General features: G+C 43.8%; 1 protein-coding gene across 1 annotated transcript in view; it reads left to right on the top strand.

The window, feature by feature from the left end:
- The window catches only part of LOC311306653 (LIM and SH3 domain protein 1-like), a 153,963-nt gene that overhangs the window by 17,480 nt on the left and 113,671 nt on the right, over positions 1 to 22,812 (top strand). The window contains exons 2-3 of the mRNA XM_084435176.1: positions 1,125 to 1,219; positions 14,635 to 14,719. Coding sequence (XP_084291302.1) covers positions 1,125 to 1,219; positions 14,635 to 14,719 — 180 coding nt within the window. The remainder of the gene's footprint in view (positions 1 to 1,124; positions 1,220 to 14,634; positions 14,720 to 22,812) is intronic.

The raw sequence follows: 22,812 nt of genomic DNA, 5'->3' as shown, positions 1-22,812 counted from the left end.
CATTATGAATAAAATCGAATTGTTTTGAATCGAAAATCTTTTTGAATCGAAAATCGATTTTGAATCGAATCGTGGCCTCAAGAATCGGAATCGAATCGAATCGTGAGATGGTAAAAGATTCCCAGCCCTACAATTAATACAAAAGGAAATTCACTTTAAAGACAGACTTTCTACAAAAACAAACTTAATGAAGTGGTCAAAATCATGTCTGCCCACTCCATTTGTCTTCCGATATTTTCGGGATCATCTTATCTTATTCATGCTTTTCACTTTTCATATAATCAACATGAAATTTAAAAACATATATATTATTTTATTTAAACATGAATATGAAACTAAATCGTTTTTTAATGACTGCGGGCTACAACACATAGGCCTTTTAGCCTACAGTAGCCTAGCCTAAGCCTACAGAGAAATTTAATGTCGGAGCGTTGTCGGTGAGCATGTGGGGGGAGAGATACAATTTTCGATCAATCATCGAATATTATTTTGCTTGATATGCCAATTTGTAATATTTGGTGTTTTAAATGCCTGTTTGAGATCTCTGTGAAGTTTTAATTGTAGTGCCGCTTTCAGAGCGCTCACGTCCGTAACATTGTTTCTTCCTCATAAATGCGAACACGAAAAATAAAATAAGGTGAATATAGGCTATTATGTGTTCTGTGGAGAGCCGACCCCTCTTCATCCGGTGGGTATATTAGCCTACTTTTGGTTTGCGCAGTGTAATTCATAGAATTACTAAAACATATTTTTCGTGGATCTGAGTGTCGCGATTTCGCATACAGCCTACACAGCCCTTATAATCATAGATGACGCCACGGGTTTTTATTTAAAAGAAAGAGCGTAGCCTACGTTTGTATGTAGGCCTATTTATTCACAATAAAATATAATTAATATCATTTTATTGCATTTGTATTAGTTGTTTGAAGAGTAATAAGCAAGTTTACAATCTGCAAGTCGGTCGGACTAAAAGTGGGAAAAAAAATAATTAATTGGGTCGGACCTAAATTGACAGGGTCGGTCGGGTTACGGCAAACAAGAATATTTTTAAGGATGGCCTCAGCATTCTAGTTATAGGCTACTCAATAAATGTGCCTTTTTCTCTTCTGTTCTTTCTTGCACAGTATTGGCACAAAGGATGTTTCAGCTGTGAGGTCTGCAAAATGACTTTGAATATGAAGAACTACAAAGGCTTTGACAAGAAACCCTACTGCAGCCAGTAAGTAAAAAAAATCAGTCCTGGGTCCATGACTTTATTCAGAAATACATGAATTTATTCAGAAATGCATTAAAAATGCAATTCATAGAGGTCCACCGATTGATCGATTTTGCATATTAATCAGCACTGATATCTGATTGCTGGAATAATATCATGTTTTCATACCATTATAAAGTAATTAATTTGTTGACCAGATGCTGCATTAGTGGATAACAGCAGTATGTTTGCCTTTGAGGCTGAGAGGACACTAACATTACCTCTAGCGGGTAAAACAATGTGACAAAAACACACGCAAGTCCAACTCAAATGTTTAGTGTCATGATTGTTACCATCTGTTTGCATTAATTTATATCCAGCAGGTCACTTTTATGCATTCGTTGTGCAGCGAAGTTGCATATTTAAAGCTAGTGACATGAGAAAGCAAACTGTTTCATCATGCAGCCGGCAGAAACATATAAACAAATCAGAAATGCAAATGCAAATGCAAATGAAAATTCTGTTTCCAAAATGCATCACAAACTGCTTGAGAAAGCTGTTCTACTCATAGACTGTAAAAGGTTACTACAGTACTGTTACCGTCCGTAGGCAACATTAGGTAGGCCTATGTTATTATCAACTACTATAGGCTATCAATTAGGGATGAGCGATATGGCATAAAATCCATATTGTGATATACATTGCAGCCTCTTGCGATAACGATATATATTATAATAAAACTATTTCAGAACAGGTTACACAGACCCTACTAAACACCTGTTAAATGTTTTTTTTTTTTTTTTTTTTTTTTTTTTTTTAAAGGGTGTATAGTTTTGAGAACAAATATTGTCTAAAACTGTAAGTATACAACATAATTTTGCAGATAAATAAAATTTAAGTACACTAGCTGCAGAGACTTAAGTAGGTCTAATGTTTATTATGGCTTGGAGCTTATGAAACCCCAAATTTAAAATTAGAATATTGTCTAACTGATGTCTTTTCAGTTAAAAAGAAACACAACAACGATTCTTAAAATCGGGCGCAGACAGAGATTATGTGCTACACCACGATATATTGGGAATAATACGCGCGCGCTGATATTCAGTGATATCATATGTTTCGTTTTGAATTTGAGGTGGTAGAAGGGATTAGTCGTGTGTTAACTTACCGAACTGTTAGGCTACCCCACACACTCTGTCTATGTAGTTTGCTGCTGCTCGTCGGACGGCTTAAATCCAAACCAAGTCCAAATAATGTATGTTGCACCGATCTTTTTCACCAGCTTTCACTTTCAGCCGCAGCACGTTAACGCCGATAACGGCCCACCACTAATATATATATACACACACATATACAGGGCATGCAGAATTATTAGGCACGTTGATTTTCTGATCATATTTTATTCCCAGGAACATTTTGCCAATTCCAAACCATATTAATCTTAATAACTACTATTCATTTTGTATTTAATCATTTATAAGTGATATATAATTGTTCATGAAGGCTGGAAATGAAAAATGTCTTATTTTCAGGTGTGCAGAATTATTAGGCAAGTTTTCTATTACAGATAAAATAAGCCAAAAAAGAGATTTAACAAAGACTGAAAAGTCAAAAATTATTAAATCCCCATGAGAAGAATGCAATACTAATGCAATATTAGAGATTGCAGTTAAGGCATGACCATTGGACAGTGAAATGCTCATTGGGTCAGCAGGGTCCACTGAGGAGTCCTGCTGACTTCAACATTCACATAAGTCTCTGTACATGAACATGGTAAAGTGAAAAATCAAACACCTTGGAAATGAAAGGTATGTACTATGTTTCAGGAATGGCACAAAGGTGTATGACTGGTTAAGTCTCTGTCTTTAGTTCAGTGTGTTAAATAATGTGCTTTTTTGTCATTTGTTGTGTATATTTGGATTATGTTGTGTTGTAAATAAATCCAAACAATCAAAAAGCCATTCTTTTTTAAATCTCCTCATTCTTTGTGCAAGGTTGCTCAGAATGATAGGGCCTGATAGCTCATGATAGGGCCTGATAGCTCCTAATAGGGCCATTAGGGAGGGTCTTTGTCTTTCTCAGGTGTGAAAGAAATTAAATATTCATGATGTTCACGCCTCTTCGCATAAAGCTTTCTTACACAAAACATGTCTTGCAAATTTTAAATCAATATATTGTCTTATCTGAATGAGCAGTCAGGATGATTTTCACATAGTTTTGGAGCAAATATTCTAGGCTACGTCATACAATTTTCAAAAGTCTTGTGAAGAAATAATCAATATGGGTTTTATGACCTTATTTCAGTGAGAATTTTTTTGTGTTTTCACAAACCACGCATAAATGTCATTATCTCAAAACTACAAACTTTTACATACATGATGCTGACATATTATTGTAGCAGAGTTTGTGCTGAATACAGTGTAATCAGACTTTAGCCATGAAAATGTAACAAGTAACAGAAATAAGCACAAATGTCAGAGCATGTCAGAACACCTCCAGGGCCCAGAAAACAGTTCAGACCCCAGAGGGTTAAGGATAACACCGTCTAACTTCTCTTTGAATTGTAGTTGTAGGACCATGGCATGGCAATCAGGAATACTACATTTAAAAACAACATTAGGAACATGGATTTTCTTGTGCTAGCAAAATTCTGACAACGATTCAAAAGCACGATCACAGAACTGACAGTATTTTTTTTTTTTTAACCACATAGATAGACTATAACTGTAACACTACTTAAAAGCACTTACTTTATCACTGGAACGTCATCAGATTACAAAGCCTGAAACGAAAAATATATATATAAAGCACGTCATGCAAATAACATGGTAAATGTTGCCTATTATGTGAAATGTCGAAGTTAACGTTACTTGGTAAACAGGTGGAACAGAGTGAATGCTTGCGCGGCCGTGGTAGTAAACCGAGTTCGCAAAATCAAACCAAATACGTGGAAACAATGTAGAAATGTGAACGCAAAAAAATATATATTGGCTTACCGTATAACTCAATTGAACAATTTTCCATCTTCTCAAACTCTAAATCCCACTTATCGTCACAGGCGCAGGTTAGATTATTCAGATGATTCTTCCATCCATCTTCATGTAACGTTAATGTCGTCCATTTTCTGCTGCGCCGCAGGCAACTAATGTTTGAAACACAAACCGAAGCTCACAAAATCTTAAAAATTACTCACAGATTCGCAGACACTGTTTATCTTGATTACATGAATGATTATTCTGTTCAGTTGAATGAATCTCGCTGACAAATCAAGTTTGCCTGTAGTAGCTACTGTCTGCTCGCGTCACATTTGAACTGAATTGAGCGCGAAAGAAATCAATCCCACAATGCAATACTTTTACAGTATGATACTGTATTACGAATTTATCGGGTTGAAAACAGAAATGTGCTGTATATTTACAGCTGTTCTGTAAAAGATACAGCCTAATACTGTATTATGGAAATACAGTACAATTCTATAGGAAATTCGCTGTAAATTTACAGTAAAGGGTTACAGTGGACACAACAATAACGTCCAGAAATCACGAACTTACCCGTGACTCCATCTGGAAAATAATTCGCGATTTCGTATTTAGTTTTTGACCCTCTGAACTTACCGTTGGACAGGCAAAACTTGGTGATATTAAGTTGTTTGAGCTCAAACACATAATTACAATAAGATAGGCCATTAAAAAGTACAGTTTACTCAGAATTCATAATTAATGTAAAGAAATGACACATGTTTAAGTAATACAAACTCAGTTTGTTTGAGTAGAAACTACTGATTGGACTTAACTCAATTACAATAAGAAAGGACAAGAAAAAGTTCAGCTTAATCAGAATTAACAAGTAATGTCAATAAATTAGACACATTTAAGTAATATGAACTCAATCTCTTTGAGTTGAATCAAAATCTGGGTTTACAGTGTGCTTTTGCACAGGGTAGTTCTAGGAACTTAGCTCTAGAAACTAGCCACCAGGGTGGTTTCCCGAGAACTAATGGTTCCCCTAGGAACGTTTTCCTGGTTGCATTCGCACTGCCAGTAGGAACTCTGAAGTGACGTAAGCCGCGCTTGTTGTTGTGACTTTTATTTTGACGAAGCGACGGACCTTTATTTTGACTGTGCTGAGAACGCCAGGCAGAGCCACACAGTGCTCGCATTCTCAGTGTTCATTAGTTTACGATCTGTTTAACCCCCTGAGGTCGGCAATCACGCCGGCGTGATCGGCTCGCTTTTTTTCTTATCAGTGCAAAAGAGTCTCAAAATACTCTGTTGACTTTGATCTTACATACAAGTCAGTGAAGTCCATTCTGAAACGCGTCCGAAAATGAACTAACTCAGTGAATACTCAGTCAAACAGGCATACAGACACACAGGTATGAAGCTTGATACATTATTAGATAGAACTGTTATACATAGAAAGTAGACAGTAATGATAAGTTATTAGCGTATGCTATGTGGTTGATGTCCAGTGTTGCTAGCTGAGCAGAAATACATAATCATGGTATCCCAAAGTTGCGTTGGATTTTCTCCTCCATGCAAATGTTAAGGGGCCCATTTATCACTGTTTTCCATGTTCGTAGAGTTCGTTTCTGGAGTAAATACATAGGCTATAATCTAGGGCTGAAACGATTAGTCGACATTGTCAACAAAATATCTTGTTGTCGAGTAGTCGTTTGATCTCACGTGACCTAATGTAAGGGCCTGCAATATCGCGATTTGACCGCTACGGCGCTGTAGTGCTAGAGTGTTAATGCAGCTGTTACAAATGCTATTGCGGTAGAAGAAAACACAGCGCGAATTATGACGGAGTGCAAACTAATTAGGGATGGGCATTTTTCTAAAATATTGCATTCGAATATTCGGGTTCATAAAATTCGAATATTCGAATATTCGTTTATTTAAATTACGTTTAACGAAAAACACGTTATTTTTTAAGGTAATTTTTTTTTTTTTTTGTCACCATTTCTGAAGAAGCTTACGATTAGGCAATATACACAACAAGCTTGCAATATACACAACAATCTTACAATATATGTTAAAGTTTTCTTTTAATTGAAAACATTAAACAGTAGGCCTATGTGTAAACAAAAAAATATAAAGAACAAAAGGATATAAGCTCAAGCAGCGTGAACGGAAAAAACGCCTAATAAAGCAGAGTAGCAGATTGCGCCAGTTATCGTACAGAACGTTACACATACACTCGAGTCAGCATATAATTATCGTGTTTATATTGTTTCACGTTTATGTTGAGAAAAACAATATCCACATGGAGGGGCGCCGCCAGCAATTTATGCTCGAGTGAGAAAACGCGCTGCGCTGACAGACGTTTCAGAGAAACAAAGATAACGGTGTTCTAGTTCTAAGTTTCTAACAGCACTTTGCGTTCTCTTACGAGAGGTTCTCTCGTATTGCGTAAGTTGCTTACGCTACGGGTAAAGTCATCTTTTCTCGAGATATGAAGCCAAAAAATTATCCTTAATTTTTATAATCTTGTCAACGCAGTGCAGCAGCAGTCAGACCTAGAGCAGGCTATCTAGCGTGCTCATTGGCTGCCCTGCGGCAACTGCAGCAGCCTACCACTGAGCCTGGCGTGACGTCACGCCCAATGAGGGCGCTTGGCGCCCTCACGCGTCACGGCCCGTCAGAAGGGGCGTGGTTAAGCGCATAAAAGGAAGGCTCGGAGGCTGGTTCACTGATTTTCATCTCTTCAGCGAAGCTCTCCGCATCGCTGGACTCTGAGAGAAGCCGCCGTCGAATCAAGCGACCAGCAAGCCGGGGATAGAGTCTGAGGAAGCCGGCCGCCTTCAGCCATCCGTGCCTGCTTCGCTATCCGGCAATAGTATCCTTTTGCTACTTGCTAACTGTGTGCTCGCCGCCGCGACACACTTCTCTAAAAGAGCGCGAGGCGTTTGTTTCAAAATGCCTCGCATTTCCTGCGGCTCGTGCAGAGCCCCGCTCAGCGACAGGGACCGCCATGTGATTTGCGCTCTCTGCCTGGGCTGAGACCACGCAGCCTTCGCGTTCTCTTCCGGGGGCTGCGAATTCTGCGAAGAACTGCCGATGTCGACCCTGCGGGCTCGACTCGCCTCGTTCGACGCTCCCGCTGTCTCTCCGCCTGCCTCCACCGGGCCGCGCAAGAAGAAGCGCCGCTCCCAGAGGCCACCGGAGCCCGATGCAGCAGCTGAGTGCTCGCCGGATCCCTTCCCGCGAGCCTCGCTCTCTCCTTTCGCCGCCCCCCTTTTCGGACGCGCAGCTGCCGGCTCTCGCCCGCACTGCCGTCGCCTCGGGATTAAGCGGACGACGCTGCTATCGGCGACAGCTGCTCTCTCCTCGCTTCGGACAGCGAAGAGTGGTCTGGGTCTCACCGCTCCGCCTCCTCTTCGACACAGGAGTCTAGCAGGTCCCGCGCTAATGTCGACGCGGAGCTTCTCCGCCTCCTCACTAAAGTGGTCGACCAACTGGGCCTCGAGTGGTCCCCACCGAAGGCGCCCGCGCCCAACAGACTCGACGGGTGTTTTCTGCCTAGCCGCCGCCAAGCGCCTGCCTCTAGGTCAGCACCCTTCCTGCCTGAGCTTCACACCGAGCTCTCGAAGTCTTGGAGCGCCCCCTCCTCCGCTAGACTCCGCTCTCCGGTCTCCTCGACCCTCTCTCAAGTGGACGGGGCCGTTGAGAAGGGATATACTCAAATTCCCCCGGTAGAAGAGGCTGTCGCAACGCACCTCAAAGTCTGCCCTGCCGTCCAAAGCCTGCAGGACCACATCAGCTCTCGTCGGCCGCGCTTTCGCCACCGCCGGCCAGGCTGCTTCCGCCCTGCATTCTATGGCTGTGCTCCAGATCCTTCAAGCCGATCTTCTCCGCGAAATGGATGAGAATGGCCCGGACATGCCGTCCTGACGGATCTGCGCAGCGCGACGGATCTCTCGCTCCGTGCTACAAAATCCGCAGCACAAGCCATCGGGAGATCCATGGCTTCGCTCACCGTCACCGAAAGACATCTTTGGCTGATGCTCGCGGATCTGAGCGAATCTGAGCGCTCCGTGTTCCTCAACGCCCCGCTCTCCCCCTCCGGTCTCTTCGGCCCAGCGGTAAGCGGGATTGTGGATCGCTTTTCGGAGGTACAGAAGGCGTCGCAGGCTATGAATCTCTTCCTGCGCCGCCGCTCGAGCTCAGCTGCAGGCCGCTCTCAGAATCAGCCTCCTGCACGCAGCTCGTCACAGCGCTCTGCTCAGCCTCCGTCTTCGCAGCGACGCCAGGGCGGCCGCCCTAGATCGCCCTAGATCGCGCTCGACCAGCCGTCACAGACCGCCTCCCCCTCGGGGACCCCGGCCCAAGATAGCGCTGAAGCCCGAGCCCGCGAAGTCCTCCTAGCAACCGCAGGGAGGAAAAGATGGCTGAGTCCCGCTGCGGCCGGACTGCCATCAAAGCGCCCACCTCTGTCAGTCCCCTTAGAAAAGGCTACTGCAGCAGTGTACACCGCAGCCAACGAGTCAGTTACACAACTCGCTCGCCTGCACACAAACGCCGTTTTCACGGCGACCCAGAGAAATCTCAAAAAGAGTGTAATATCTGGTTATCCGGCTCACGCCGACGGTGTTATGAGTGTAGAAAATGTGCCCACATCCCTGTGTTCACCCCTACACACAAGCACGATCCCCCCGGTACCTCCCACAGAGCGCACTCTCATAAAGCGGGCACGCGCCGCTCGAGTGTTAAGTGTAGGAAATGTGCCCACGATCCCGTGCCCACACCTACCCACTGCCCGCTCTGTTACACTGTTGTCCTGGGGTTCAGATCCTTTAAAGCTCCCAAACACTGGCCGTGTTGCGTATGTAAGCCCTGCGCCCGCTCACGAGCACGCGCACTTACCAATAAACACGTTAACCCCCTCGCCGCTCTCGCGCCACGGGTTTCTAGCCACAAAATGTTCTCCGTCCATAGAGACCGAGCCGTTGTGTGCTGTCCAGCCAGCCACCGCTGTCAGCGAGCCTCCGTATTCGTACGCCGCCCCATCTTCTCTGATACAGGTTCCCCATCCCGTGCAGTGCGGCGATCTGAACCCAGAGACCATTCGACCCCTAGCTATGCGTGCGAAAGCATGGGAAGCGATTCCGGGCGTGTCAGAATGGGTGCTGAATACTATAAAGCAGGGCTATTCGCTACAATTCGTTCGCCGTCCCCCGCGCTTTCGAGCACGGACCGAGACGAGGGTGAATACAGAAGTAGCGCATCTGCTTCAGGCAGAAATAGCAAAGCTGCTGTGCAAAGGGGCTATAGAAAAGGTGCATCCTTCTCTGAGCGAGACGGGCTTTTACAGCCGTTATTTCCTCGTACCCAAGAAGGACGGAGCTCTAAGACCTATTTTAGATCTGAGATATTTGAACAAAGCTCTCATGAGACGGCCGTTCAAAATGATCACAACCAGACAAATCCTCGCGCAAATTCGCCCGAGGGACTGGTTTATCTCTCTCGATCTGAAAGACGCGTATTTTCAGATCCAGATTATACCTCGTCACAGGCCATTCTTGAGATTCGCCTTCGACGGTCAGGTATATCAATACACCGTCCTGCCGTTCGGCCTGTCTTTGGCACCTCGTACATTCACGAAGTGCATGGACGCGGCTCTCGCTCCCCTGAGAAGGCAGGGGATGCGGATATTGAACTATCTGGACGATTGGCTGATACTAGCGCAGTCAGAGACAGAGCTCATGTCTCACAGAATAGCGCTTCTCAGCCATCTGGAAAGCCTGGGTCTCGCGGTCAACTGGACCAAGAGCTCATTACTGCCCAGTCAGTCAATTTCCTTTCTGGGAATAGAACTGGACTCGGTGGCTATGACGGCCAGATTGTCAACGCAGCGCGCGCTCGCTGCGTCATCTCGCTGCGTCATCTCGCTGCGTCATCTCGCTGTGTCATCTCGCTGCGTCTTTCCACACAGGCAGCCGGGTTCCGCTGAGAACATTTCAGAAAATGTTGGGCCATATGGCCTCAGCTGCAGCTGTGCTCCAGCTGGGCCTACTGCGCATGCGCCCGCTACAACGCTGGCTGAAAGCGCGAGTGCCTCACCGAGCCTGGACTGCCGGCGGCCTGCGAGTCAGTGTGAATCAGGGCTGTGTCTCAGCCCTGCAGCCCTGGCTGGCGGCCGAATGGTACCACACGGGGGTGACAATGGGAGTTGTCTCGTACCGAAAAGTTGTCTCGACAGATGCCTCCAACCTAGGTTGGGGGGCGCTTTTCGAGGGCAGACCGGTCTATGGCCTGTGGTCAGACCAGGAGAATCTGGCGGTCGAGAATGCGCTGAAGCACTTCCTCCCACACCTGCGGGATCACCATGTACTAGTCCGCACGGACAATACGTCAGTGGTGTCCTATGTGAACCGTCAGGGCGGCGTCAGATCCAAAATTCTCTGCGCCCTGGCAGAACGCCTCCTCGTTTGGGCTCAGCACTTACTGCGCTCGCTGAGAGCCGCGCATGTGCCCGGTCACCTGAACGATGGTCCAGACAGACTGTCCAGAGACAATGTTCCCCCGGGGGAATGGTCTTTGCATCCCCAGACAGTACAGCTGTTGTGGTGCCTTTTCGGCAAAGCGAAAGTCGACCTTTGTGCGTCAAAAGACGGATAATCAACGAATACCCGTTGACCTGCCAAAAGGGGTTGTGAACACGATCACACAGTCTAGAGCTCCCTCTACGAGACGGCTCTACGCTTCTAAATGGTCTGTGTTCGATAAGTGGTGCTCCGCCAAAGATTTGGATCCACATACATGTGGGGTCTCGCAGGTGCTTTGCTTCCTTCAAGAGCTGTTGGACATGGGCAGGTCCCCCTCCACGCTCAAAGTGTATGTTGCGGCCATTTCAGCGTTCGCCGACTCGGCGGAAGGAATGAGTTCATCATCCGCTTCCTTAGAGGAGCCAGGAGGATGAATCCCCCACGGCCCCCGTCGGTTCCTATCTGGGATCTTTCCCTGGTCCTAGAGGCCCTGAAAGCGCATCCCTTTGAACCGATAGAAACCGTGGATTTCAAATATCTCACGCTCAAGACCGTTTTTCTGATAGCCCTGTCTTCAGTCAAACGTGTGGGTGACCTACACGCGTTATCAGTTAACGCCGCGTGCCTTGAGTTCGGACCTAATGACTCTAAAGTCATTCTCAAACCGAGGCATGGTTATGTCCCCAAAGTGATGGGCACTCCCTTCAGAGCGCAAGTCATTTCTCTCTCAGCTTTGCCGGCATCCGGCAGCGAGGTCGATAATAACCTCCTCTGCCCTGTCAGAGCACTGAGAAATTACATCACGCGCTCCGCCGCTGTCAGGCGCTCGGAGCAGCTTTTCATTTCGTTTGGTGGGCACACCAAGGGTCTCGCCGCCTCGAAACACAGCCTGTCCAGATGGATAGTGGACGCTATTGCGGCTGCTTACGCATCTAAAGACCTGCAGTGCCCATTAGGCATCAGAGCTCACTCCACTAGAGGCATGGCCTCGTCGTGGGCTTGGTCCAGCGGGATTTCCATTCATGACATTTGTACGGCGGCGGGCTGGGCCTCCCCCTCCACATTTGTTAGGTTTTACAACCTGGAAGTTCCCGCCCTGCAGGCTAAACTTTTATCAGTCTGAGTCGCGCGTATGCCCTGCCCACATTCTCGTGCGCAGGCTACTGCTGTTCGATTTAGCTCTCCTGGTTGAGCTGCACTATAAAGGGGTTGTGTCAGTTTAGTTCAGACCGGCTGCGCCGCTCTGCACTCCCTCACTGTGTGCTTATGTACATGCGCTAGCCATTCTGTTGGCTGCCCGGCTCTCACTTTTCGTGTTCCCCGGACTTCCCTGGGACTCATTCAGTGGATGCTGGGCGCGCACAGCGTTGACAAGGGTGTTCCCGTAGCGTAAGCAACTTACGGGTCGGTTACCTAACGTAACCTCTGTTCTCTCTAGAAGAGGGAACGAGTATTGCGTAACCCGCCGTGCTCGCGCCACGAGCTCATTCGCTTCATTGACGAAAACCAGTGAACCAGCCTCCGAGCCTTCCTTTTATGCGCTTAACCACGCCCCTTCTGACGGGCCGTGACGCGTGAGGGCGTGACGTCACGCCAGGCTCAGTGATAGGCTGCTGCAGTTGCCGCAGGGCAGCCAATGAGCACGCTAGATAGCCTGCTCTAGGTCTGACTGCTGCTGCACTGCGTTGACAAGATTATAAAAATTAAGGATAATTTTTTGGCTTCATATCTCGAGAAAAGATGACTTTACCCGTAGCGTAAGCAACTTACGCAATACTCGTTCCCTCTTCTAGAGAGAACAGAGGTTACGTTAGGTAACCGATTACGTTTTCTGTTCTTAACCCTCTCTCAAAGAAAACTTAAAGGAAGAATATGTCTCAAAATCATTTTGCTATTAGATAAGTTATCATCTCGGATCACTCACACTACAGCTGCGCTTACCTGCAGTCGTGATGCAGTGATGGACAGCTGTCTTTCCTCAGTCAACTGCTGTTTGGATTTCATGTGATTTCTCATTGTGGTGATGATATTATAACTCCAGATTAATTAATTAATTTGATCAAAAGTAATTCCATTTTGTAAAATCATTTAGTAACCTCATTTTCGACTAGTAATTCCAAACTTCGTGAGGCAGACAACGACATTATGATCAAATACAAACAACTTGTTAAACACGCGCCACAGTGCCACCCAGTGCATTTAATTATAACTGCGAGTTAGTGCTTGGGATTCATCAGGGATTCACTGCATTTAAGACCCACAAAGTATTTATGGCTTCATAAATTCGATCAAATTCGAATAGTATTTTATTTTTCGAATAATAATTACAGATCGAATATTTGAAAATTCGAAAATTCGTGCACATCCCTAAAACAAATCCGAACTAGCAAGGTGTGTGAAAGTTTCACAAAACTTAAAACCAATAATGCTGTCGTATGCAATACATGCAAGGCGGAACTTGCTTTTCACGGAGCACAACATGCATGTTAAAGCACTTAAAGAGGAAACAAGAGGAGCCGGAGAGAGGTGAATGTTCTCCAGCTGGAGCTAAATAACTAGCGGTAAATCTCTTTATTAGAGAATGCAATACTACTAATAATAGCAATAATATTAACAATAATAATATAATTACAGTAATGTGGTGATTTATTTTTGCATAGAATAAAGCTTGATCGAGCTTAGGAGTCAGGGCTGTTTTTATTATTGTAACACTATTAGGTATTACAGTCTTATCACTTGCCTGTATTTTGTTCCATATTCATGAAGACTTACAAAAGGAGATGTTATGAAGAATATCATGTCAGTTACTTTTTAATACTGTAAATTGAAAGGTGAATGAGTGTCTCTGTCAGCTCAACTGTCAATGTCAATTTTTATTTTATTTTATTCTTATAATAATTGTTTGCAGATTAAGTTTGTCTGTAATGCAGCTGATTCATTTTAATTTTTTTCTATTGAAAGAGAACAGAATATTTATACAATGCTTAGAGAGCATTTGTGTGTGATTTGAGTTGGACAGAAATCTGAAAACTTAAAGAGAATGACCTGTTTAGTTGGCTCAAAGTTCATTAAAACAACCATTTTAAAAGCTGAAGTGATTTTCTTTTTTTTATATTATAGTTAGAATATGTATAACTCAGTGTTTTAACTAATTGAAAAAGCTGAATAATCATTCCAAACTTACTGATTAGTCGGTGAAATAATCGATGATTAGTCGATTAATCGTTCTAATAATCGTTAGATTAATCGATAATCAAAATAATCGTTTGTTGCAGCCCTACTATAATCTTTGTGTTTACCCAGCCTTTTTAAAAATGGCAGGTACTGGAGTTTCACGTGTGCGTTCGGCCAATCAGCGTACACTAACGCCATGGATAGTTCCTATAGAGCTGGTTTAGACTCTACTCTGAAGTAGGAGCTAAATTTGTTCCCGTAAAAGGAGTTCCTAGAACTAAAAACGTTCCAAGTTCCTGCGATGCGAAAGCTAATAGAGTTGAAAAAATACGACCGATGGACCGACGACGAGGTTCAGGCTTTATTAAGCTTAAATTCAGAGGATGAAATCCAGCGGGAACTGGAAAGTACACCACCGGACTAATTTGCCTAATCTTCACGGTACTTTAGACCAGTGGTTCCCAATTCCAGTCCTCGTGACCCACTGCTCTGCACATTTTGTATGTCTCCCTTATTTAACACACCTGAACCAGATCATCAGCTCATTAGGAGAGACTCCATGAACTGAACTGAGTGTGTCAGATAAGAGAGACCTACAAAATGTGCAGAGCAGTGGGTCACGAGGACTGGAATTGGGAACCACTGCTTTAGACCACGATGCTAACGCAGACAGAAACAGGTCTGGGGGAAAAAAAGTTCCTGGACAAATTGTATGCATTACATTTTTTTTATTAAGTGTATGTTATCTGAAATGAATGTTGCCTGTGTGTTTCAGGCACTACCCTAAAACATCCTTCACCATAGTGGCTGATACACCAGAGAACCTTCGTCTCAAGCAGCAGAGCAAGACGCAGAGTCATGTAAGTGTCCATTCACAAAGCCCGGTCACTTTTTCTCCCTCTCCTATATCCCTTTTTACTTCCAGTTCTTGTCTTTTTTCCGCTCTTGACTCATGTAACATTCATCCAGTGGAAAAATGTCTGTGCAGATGACAAGTGTCAGATATAGTGTCTTGAGTAAAGAATGTAGCCAATGTTTGGTAGAGAGGTTGTCACATTAAGTTGTTGTTTTAGTAGGGCTGGGTATCGAGTTCAATACTTTTTAGGTACTGACCGAATTGCCTCGATACTATTGAGTATTGAAACATTGCTCGTCGTTCGGTATAAAATTGATACCTAAGGGGTTAATCTCGTCAACGTCAGTTGCGGCATGATTGGCTGTGGCGAGGCATCAAGGAAAAACACTAGCTTACACGGTTGCCCATAGAGACGTGGCTCACACGTGAGGCTGTAGTGTGTAAGCGTCCCAACCTCCATAGATGTAAAAGATGTGGAAAAGATCAGAAGTGTGGCTACATTTCACCAGGCTCAATGCCAACAGACCGCGATGCAATATTTGCGACAAGTTGATTGCTGCCAAGACCGGCAACACAACAAATCTGATGAAGCACTTGACAGTGCCTCACAGACATGAGAAAAATGTCTATAGAAGCTTGAAATGTCTACTTTTAAAGGGGACATATCATGCTAAATCCACTTTTTTAGCCCTTAAATGCATTTTGTTGTATATTTGGAGTGTTTAGAAGTACAGAAAAGTTGAAATTATTCTCTTCGGGTGCTTCGTTGATATCTTTATATTCTGTTTTGGTCATATTTTTCAACCTGTTCCGATTTTTCTGTTATCTATGACGTTTTTTGAACTATTACGTCACAGTATTTGCAGCGGAACTGCCAAATAAGGACATTGACTTCCGGCCCAACACTTCGAGCAATCCGCCATTTTTATTTCTCGCTGCAATTTTGTAGTCCAAGCCGCTAAAGGATGCAGAAGTTACGAGAGGGTAAGGGTAATAAAATGTTCGGTTGTTGGATGTAGTGACCCACACGCTTCATTACACCGTCTAATGTAGATGAACTGCCGCGCTTGTGACAGGGCACATGTTTAACTGAAAGAACGAGCAGAGAGAGAGAGAGAGAGCCGGTCGCGCGCGCGCGCGCTCTCTCTCTTCGGAGCCAGGCGAAAGTGTAAACAAGACTTCACCGTCTCCAAACTAGACGCTGTCTTGCTCTCTCTCCCTCGCACATATTAATCAAAATAAATCGACACGGTGGTAAAAGGTCGGAAGACCAAAGTTTCATGTGTAAATACAGTAACACACCATTGCGATGCATCCATATGAAGACGTTGTTCTGCAGGTTCGTCGTCTTCATTTTCATCTCGCTCCGACTCCGACTCTGGCTCGAACATGTAAGGCTGGCTGGACAAGTCTTCCGTTGTTGACATTTTGTTAATAACGTGTGAATAAAAAGTTTCTGTGCTGCTAGATAATCGTATCTCTGCTATCAAACTACAAAAATGGCCGAATGGGGTGGAGTTGAACCTCTGCAACCTGGAGAGGGGGCGGGGTATGAAGTGTCTCAATTGTATTTAAAGAGACCGCACCAAAACGAGTTGCTCTCAGACGCACATCAGAAAAGGGGTAGAAAAGGGGCCTGTGGAGCTATAATAATGAGGAATTCAGACCCAAGCATTGTAGTTCCGCTTTATATAGACTACAAATGTATGATTTATATGTAAAAAGGAACAATTTAAAAGCATGATATGTCTCCTTTAAACTAACCAATTAGAATCGAAAACTAATACTCTGATTATGTTATAATCCAAATGAAAGGTGCATTTCTTCCTATAGGTGCGTGCCAGCGTTCACAATACTGCAGAGATGACGTTTCAGCGTCGTCAACTTCATCTTTGCAGCCACCGACTCAGAAAACACTAGTTCATGAATAAACAATTAAAATGTCTCCTTGCTATTTTTTCTCGACACATTCATAATCATTAGGCTACTTTTGCCAGTGTTTTAAGGCAAGCTGTATGTGTGCTGAGTGCGAGGCATATATCCTGCCCCCAGTTAGCCTATATTCAATTCAAATTTATTTGTATAGCGCTTTTCACAATACATATCGTTTCAAAGCAGCTTGAAATGCAGAAATGCATGTCTACATTACAATTTACAGTGATTAGAGGTGACTGTAATTAATGCATTTCAGAAATGTACATATACAAATCACGCAGTTAGCTAACAATATATTAATTTAAATAATGTATTAATTTAGGGCAGAAACAATGAGATCATTGAAGTAAAGAATACATGTTGTTAAATTATTAGGATATAGAAAATGTTTGAATTGGTGCTTTTTTATAGACTCAAAGACTGCGAGTCTCTGAGTCTGTAAAAAAAGTCAACCAACTGAAAAAATAGAACCAAAGTTTTTTTGAGGTAATGTAATCTTGTTAAAACGGATTTCATAAAATTGGTATAGAAAAAAAGTGTCGGTCAGGAACCGGTATCGAAGTCAAGGTATCGGTATCGAAATTTTTTGAACAATACCCAGCTATGTTTTAGTTTCATTTTCATGGACTTTTAGTTTGGTTATTTTCTGTGTTTTTTTTGTTTTTTTGTTTTTTTGTCATGGTTTCAAGCATGATTTCATTTGATATGGTTATTCATTGTTTATTTATTGATTTTATTCTCCTGCTCCTCGAGTATATATTACCCTAAGTTTGCTCAGTTCTTTGTCTGGTGTTTGTGTTCGCTCACACTGTATGTACTTTGTGTTTTCACTAAGGGTGTAACAGTTCTCAGTAAAAACCTAAGTGTACCGCTCTCCACCCACTGTTCGCCCAGCATTTACACTGTCACTGCAGTTAATTTCAAATCTGACGACTCCTCTGTTATATGGTTTGGTGAAAAGAACAATGCTTAAAACAGACAGACAGAGTTCCGCTAATGTATGTTTCTCAAGATGAATATGCTCAATATGTGTTTCAGCTCTGTCCAGTCAGCTGTTAGTATGTAAATCTCTTACTGACATCACAGTTCTGCACGTTTTGGTGTGTTGCTGTTCAGCATGAACATAACGTAAACAGTCGTGAAAGACAACTCATGCGTACCGTATCAGTGTATTGGATCAGTGCATGTCTTAAAGTCAAATCACCTTCATTTATATAGTGCTTTTAACAATATGAATTGTTTCAAGCTTTACAGTGATAATAGGAAATTACAGTAACAGAGATTGTTTTGGCTTTACAGCAGCTCTAGGATAGAGTTATTGTCTAGCTAAAGTTAGTTTTGACTGATTCACTTCCATTGTGTTATGAACCCAGTATGGGTTATATTTGTGGTTTGTGTGTTTTTCTTTGTTTGGTTTACAGGATGGAGTTGGAGTGAATACGTCATTAGTAGATGGAGCTGGAGTGAGTACGCCATTATTGACTAAGGAGTTACACCTGTGTTGGAGCTGTTGCCGGCAATTAAAGCAGCTCCCTTCGGCTGTGACGGGGCGCGCTCTCCCATCCTCGTGCCGTTTGCGTCTTTGGATTCTGTTGTTTGTTTGCTTGCTTTTCGTCTCGTCTTTATCTTATTTTATTATTCTTACTTAATAAATGTTATCCTTTTGAGCAAGATCCAACGTGTTGTCTCCTTCTTTGTCGCGGCTCGCGTCTGTAATTATTGTCGTGGTAAAGGCCATTGGAAAAATGAGTGCCCTGTGCTCAAAGCTAAGAGTAAAGAAGGAAAGGTTCCCCGGGTTAAACCAGCAGGCCTTGTAGCACCATTGTTAAGTTCTGGTGGCTTGTCTTCAGAAAGATCGCCTACAGCGGTTAACCAGTTAAAAGATGGAGAGTATGCACCTTTTATTACTTACGGGCACGTGTCGCTTGTTGGTAAAGAGACAAAAGTTCCAGTAACAATACTGAGGGACACGGGGGCTTCGGAGTCCTTTATTTTGCAGGATGTGCTGCCATTTTCCTCTGTGAGTGATACCGAGACAAGTGTTCTTATTAGAGGAATTGGGTTAAATGTCCTGTCTGTCCCATTACATAAAATTATGTTGTCGTCTGAACTTGTGAAGGGAGAAGTGGTGATTGGAGTGCGTCCATCATTACCAGTGGAGGGGGTGGATATAATCCTGGGGAATAATTTGGCTGGGGGTAGGGTTTGGCCTGTGACTTTTTCACCTCCTGTGGTTTCATCTTTTCCCCTTCCGGGTCCTGACGAGAGTAACACGAACTTTCCACAGGTATTTACTGCTTGCGCTGTAACTCGATCTATGACCTCTGCACAGCCAAGGTTAACATCTGATTCTTTGGGTAGACCAGCAATTTCCTTGCCTGATGACTTTTCTGTTTCTACTTCTGATTTGATCAAGGAGCAAAAACTTGATTCTTCTCTCCATAAACTGTTAGAGAGTGTGATGTCTTCTGATGAAGTTAGGCATGTTGCTCAAGGTTATCTTTTGCAGGATGGAATGTTGGTGAGGAAATGGATTCCTCATGGAATTGACTTTGCTGGGGATCCTATCTTGCAGGTGGTAGTTCCAGAGAAATATCGATCATTGGTGTTGGAGATGTCTCATGATAAACTTGCTGGACATTTAGGGGTAAGAAAGACTTATGACAGAATCCTTCGTCATTTTTTTTGGCCTAAATTGAAGAAGGATGTATCAAAGTACATCAAGACTTGTCATACCTGTCAATTAACAGGCAAGCCGAATCAGAAGATCAAACCTGCTCCACTGTTTCCTATTCCTGCTATTAGTCCACCTTTTGAGCACTTGATTATCGATTGTGTAGGCCCACTGCCTAGATCAAAATCAGGTAGTATTTATTTGCTCACTGTGAAGTGTGCATCGACTCGTTATCCTGCGGCCTATCCCCTCCGTACAATCACTGCAAAATCAGTGGTGAAGGCACTGACCCAGTTCATTTCCATCTTTGGCATTCCGAAGATTGTGCAAAGTGATCAGGGTTCTAATTTTACGTCTCATTTGTTTTCACAGGTTTTGAAACTGTTGCACATCAAGCACAATAAAGCTAGTGCTTATCACGCCCAAAGCCAAGGGGCTTTAGAACGCTTCCATCAGACGCTGAAGTCCCTATTGCGTGCTTATTGTACAGAGCTGGGGGGAGATTGGGAGCAGGGATTGCCGTGGTTGATGTTGTCAGCGCGTGAGGTAAGCCAGGAAAGTACTCGTTTTAGTCCCAATGATCTGGTCTTTGGGCATACCGTTCGGGGACCGCTGGCTGTGCTCCGCGATAACTGGACTGAAGGAACACCACCTCGGAATTTGTTAAGTTACGTGAATGACTTTAAGCGCAGATTGTATGAAGCGGGTAAGATGGCAAAAGATCAATTGCATTCGTCACAGGGACGTATGAAGTCACTTTATGATCGGCGAACTGAGAAACGACAATTTATGCCTGGCGATCAAGTGTTGGCTCTGTTACCTGTGGAGGGTTCACCATTTCAAGCTCGGTTTACTGGTCCGTATGTAGTGGTGAAACAAGTTACTGACTTAAACTATCTTATTGCCACCCCAGAGAGAAGGAAGTCAACACAGTTGTGTCATATTAATTTGTTGAAGCCCTACTATTGTCGTTCTCCTAAAGCCTTAGAGACCATAACAGATGTGAAACCTGCACTGTTAGTTGAGAGCATTTCACCTGTTACGTTGGAAGAGGGAATTGATGAAGGGGTTTCTTTCCCCGAAGATACAGTGCTGTTGGGACGTCTTAAAAATTCAGAGACTTTGAAAAATTTGCACAAAATGTTGACCCATTTAACAGAGAGTGAACGTGCCGACTTGGTTGCTCTTATTAATCATCATGTCTCTTTATTTGGTGATGTACCCTCGTGTACACATTGGGCGGAGCACGATATTGATGTTGGGGATGCTGAGCCCATTCGCCAACATTTTTATCGTGTGTCCCCAAATAAACTCTTACATCTGGTTGCTGAAGTTCAATATATGCTAGATCATGACATTGCACGGCCATCATTTTCAAGCTGGGCATCTCCCTGCTTGCTTGTCAGTAAACCTGATGGAACTTATCGGTTTTGTACCGATTATAGGAAAGTAAATAAAGTGACGAAACCAGACTCTTTTCCACTTCCTCGTATTGAGGATTGTGTTGATCGGGTTGGGGCAGCGAAATTTGTAAGTAAGTTCGATCTGCTCAAGGGCTACTGGCAGGTTCCGTTGACCCCAAGGGCTCAAGAAATCTCTTCCTTTATTACATCTGAGGGGTTATTTTCTTATAATGTTATGAGTTTTGGTCTCAGAAATGCGCCTGCAACGTTTCAGCGACTTATGAATAGGGTTGTTTCGGGATTGGAGGGAGTCGCGGTTTATTTAGATGATGTGGTGGTTTTTAGTGATTCATGGGAGCAGCACTTGAGTCGTATTGCAGATCTGTTCTCTCGTTTTGTTGAGGCTGGCCTGACCGTCAATTTGGCCAAATGTGAGTTTGCCAAGGCCACCGTGACTTACTTGGGTAAGGTCGTTGGACAGGGTCGTGTGCGTCCAGTTCGGGCCAAGGTTGAGGCCATTGATCAACTTCCTTTTCCTTCCACCAAAAAGGAGTTGATGCGTTTTTTGGGGTTAGTGGGTTACTATCGGGGATTTTGTAGGAATTTCTCCACCGTGGTAGCCCCACTCACTGATCTGCTGAAGGCAAAAGCCGAGTTTATCTGGACTTCTGTCTGTCAGGAAGCTTTTGAGGCAGCTAAATTACTGCTTACTTCCGCTCCTGTGTTAGCAGCTCCTAAATTTGACCGCCCTTTTAGGTTGTGTGTGGATGCTAGCAACGTGGGTGCGGGAGCTGTATTGTTACAAGCTGATGATGAGGGAATTCACCGTTCCGTGAGTTATTTTTCAAAGAAGTTCACTTCTTATCAGTTAAATTATTCGGTGATTGAGAAAGAGGCCTTAGCGCTGATTTGGGCCCTACATCATTTTGAGGTATATGTGGGATCGGTGTCAGATTCTTTGGTCGTGTACACTGACCACAATCCACTTATTTATTTACATTCTTTGCGGTGCCCAAATCAACGTTTGACTCGTTGGTGCCTTTTTCTGCAGTCATATGCTCTTGAAATTCGACACATCAAAGGTATTGACAATGTGGTGGCAGACGCATTGTCTAGAGCTCCTTACTCTTCTTAACTGTCGACAAACAGTGTTGTCTTGCTTTGCTTTACTCTCTTAAGTTGCTTCTACAGGGCCGTAGTTGCTGAGGAGATTGTAAGTAAGATGAAGTTGGTGTTATACAGTAATGTGGGGAGTTATCGGGTTAAGGTTGGGTTTCATAAATGTAAACCCTCTTCTATGGGGGAAGGTGTTATGAACCCAGTATGGGTTATATTTGTGGTTTGTGTGTTTTTCTTTGTTTGGTTTACAGGATGGAGTTGGAGTGAATACGTCATTAGTAGATGGAGCTGGAGTGAGTACGCCATTATTGACTAAGGAGTTACACCTGTGTTGGAGCTGTTGCCGGCAATTAAAGCAGCTCCCTTCGGCTGTGACGGGGCGCGCTCTCCCATCCTCGTGCCGTTTGCGTCTTTGGATTCTGTTGTTTGTTTGCTTGCTTTTCGTCTCGTCTTTATCTTATTTTATTATTCTTACTTAATAAATGTTATCCTTTTGAGCAAGATCCAACGTGTTGTCTCCTTCTTTGTCGCGGCTCGCGAGCCGGCCGTGACAATTGTGAAGATCATTAGTTATTAACTTCTAACAGAAAACCCTCAACGCGCTCTGGCCGCCCATCCGCACAAAACAGTGCCTGGTGGCTCGAGAACGCACTCCCGGAAATAGGTCCCAAGGTGCAAACGATTATCAGTTATCTCTGTGCAAACCTCTGCGCAAAAACCGATGTCGTATAGTCCTTCTTTACAAATCAACCCTCAACAAACTACTTGTCTGGCCTTAAATATTTATAATATAGAATTATTTATCGCATCTGCGTAGCCACGTGGTGACTCTGTACAGATAAAACGACAACATCGTTTTAAAGTGACAGCAGCCTAATATTCCTGCTGCTGTCTTTCATTTTAATGTTAATCAAACAACACAAGACAAAGAAACAAATATAGCTGCATGCATCGATGACGGGCCCA

The sequence above is a fragment of the Rutilus rutilus genome (genome assembly GCF_951802725.1).
Source record: "Rutilus rutilus genome assembly, chromosome: 16".
NCBI classification, from domain to species: domain Eukaryota; kingdom Metazoa; phylum Chordata; class Actinopteri; order Cypriniformes; family Leuciscidae; genus Rutilus; species Rutilus rutilus.
Note: the sequence above shows the minus strand (reverse complement) of the source record. Positions and strands in the feature narration are given on the sequence as shown.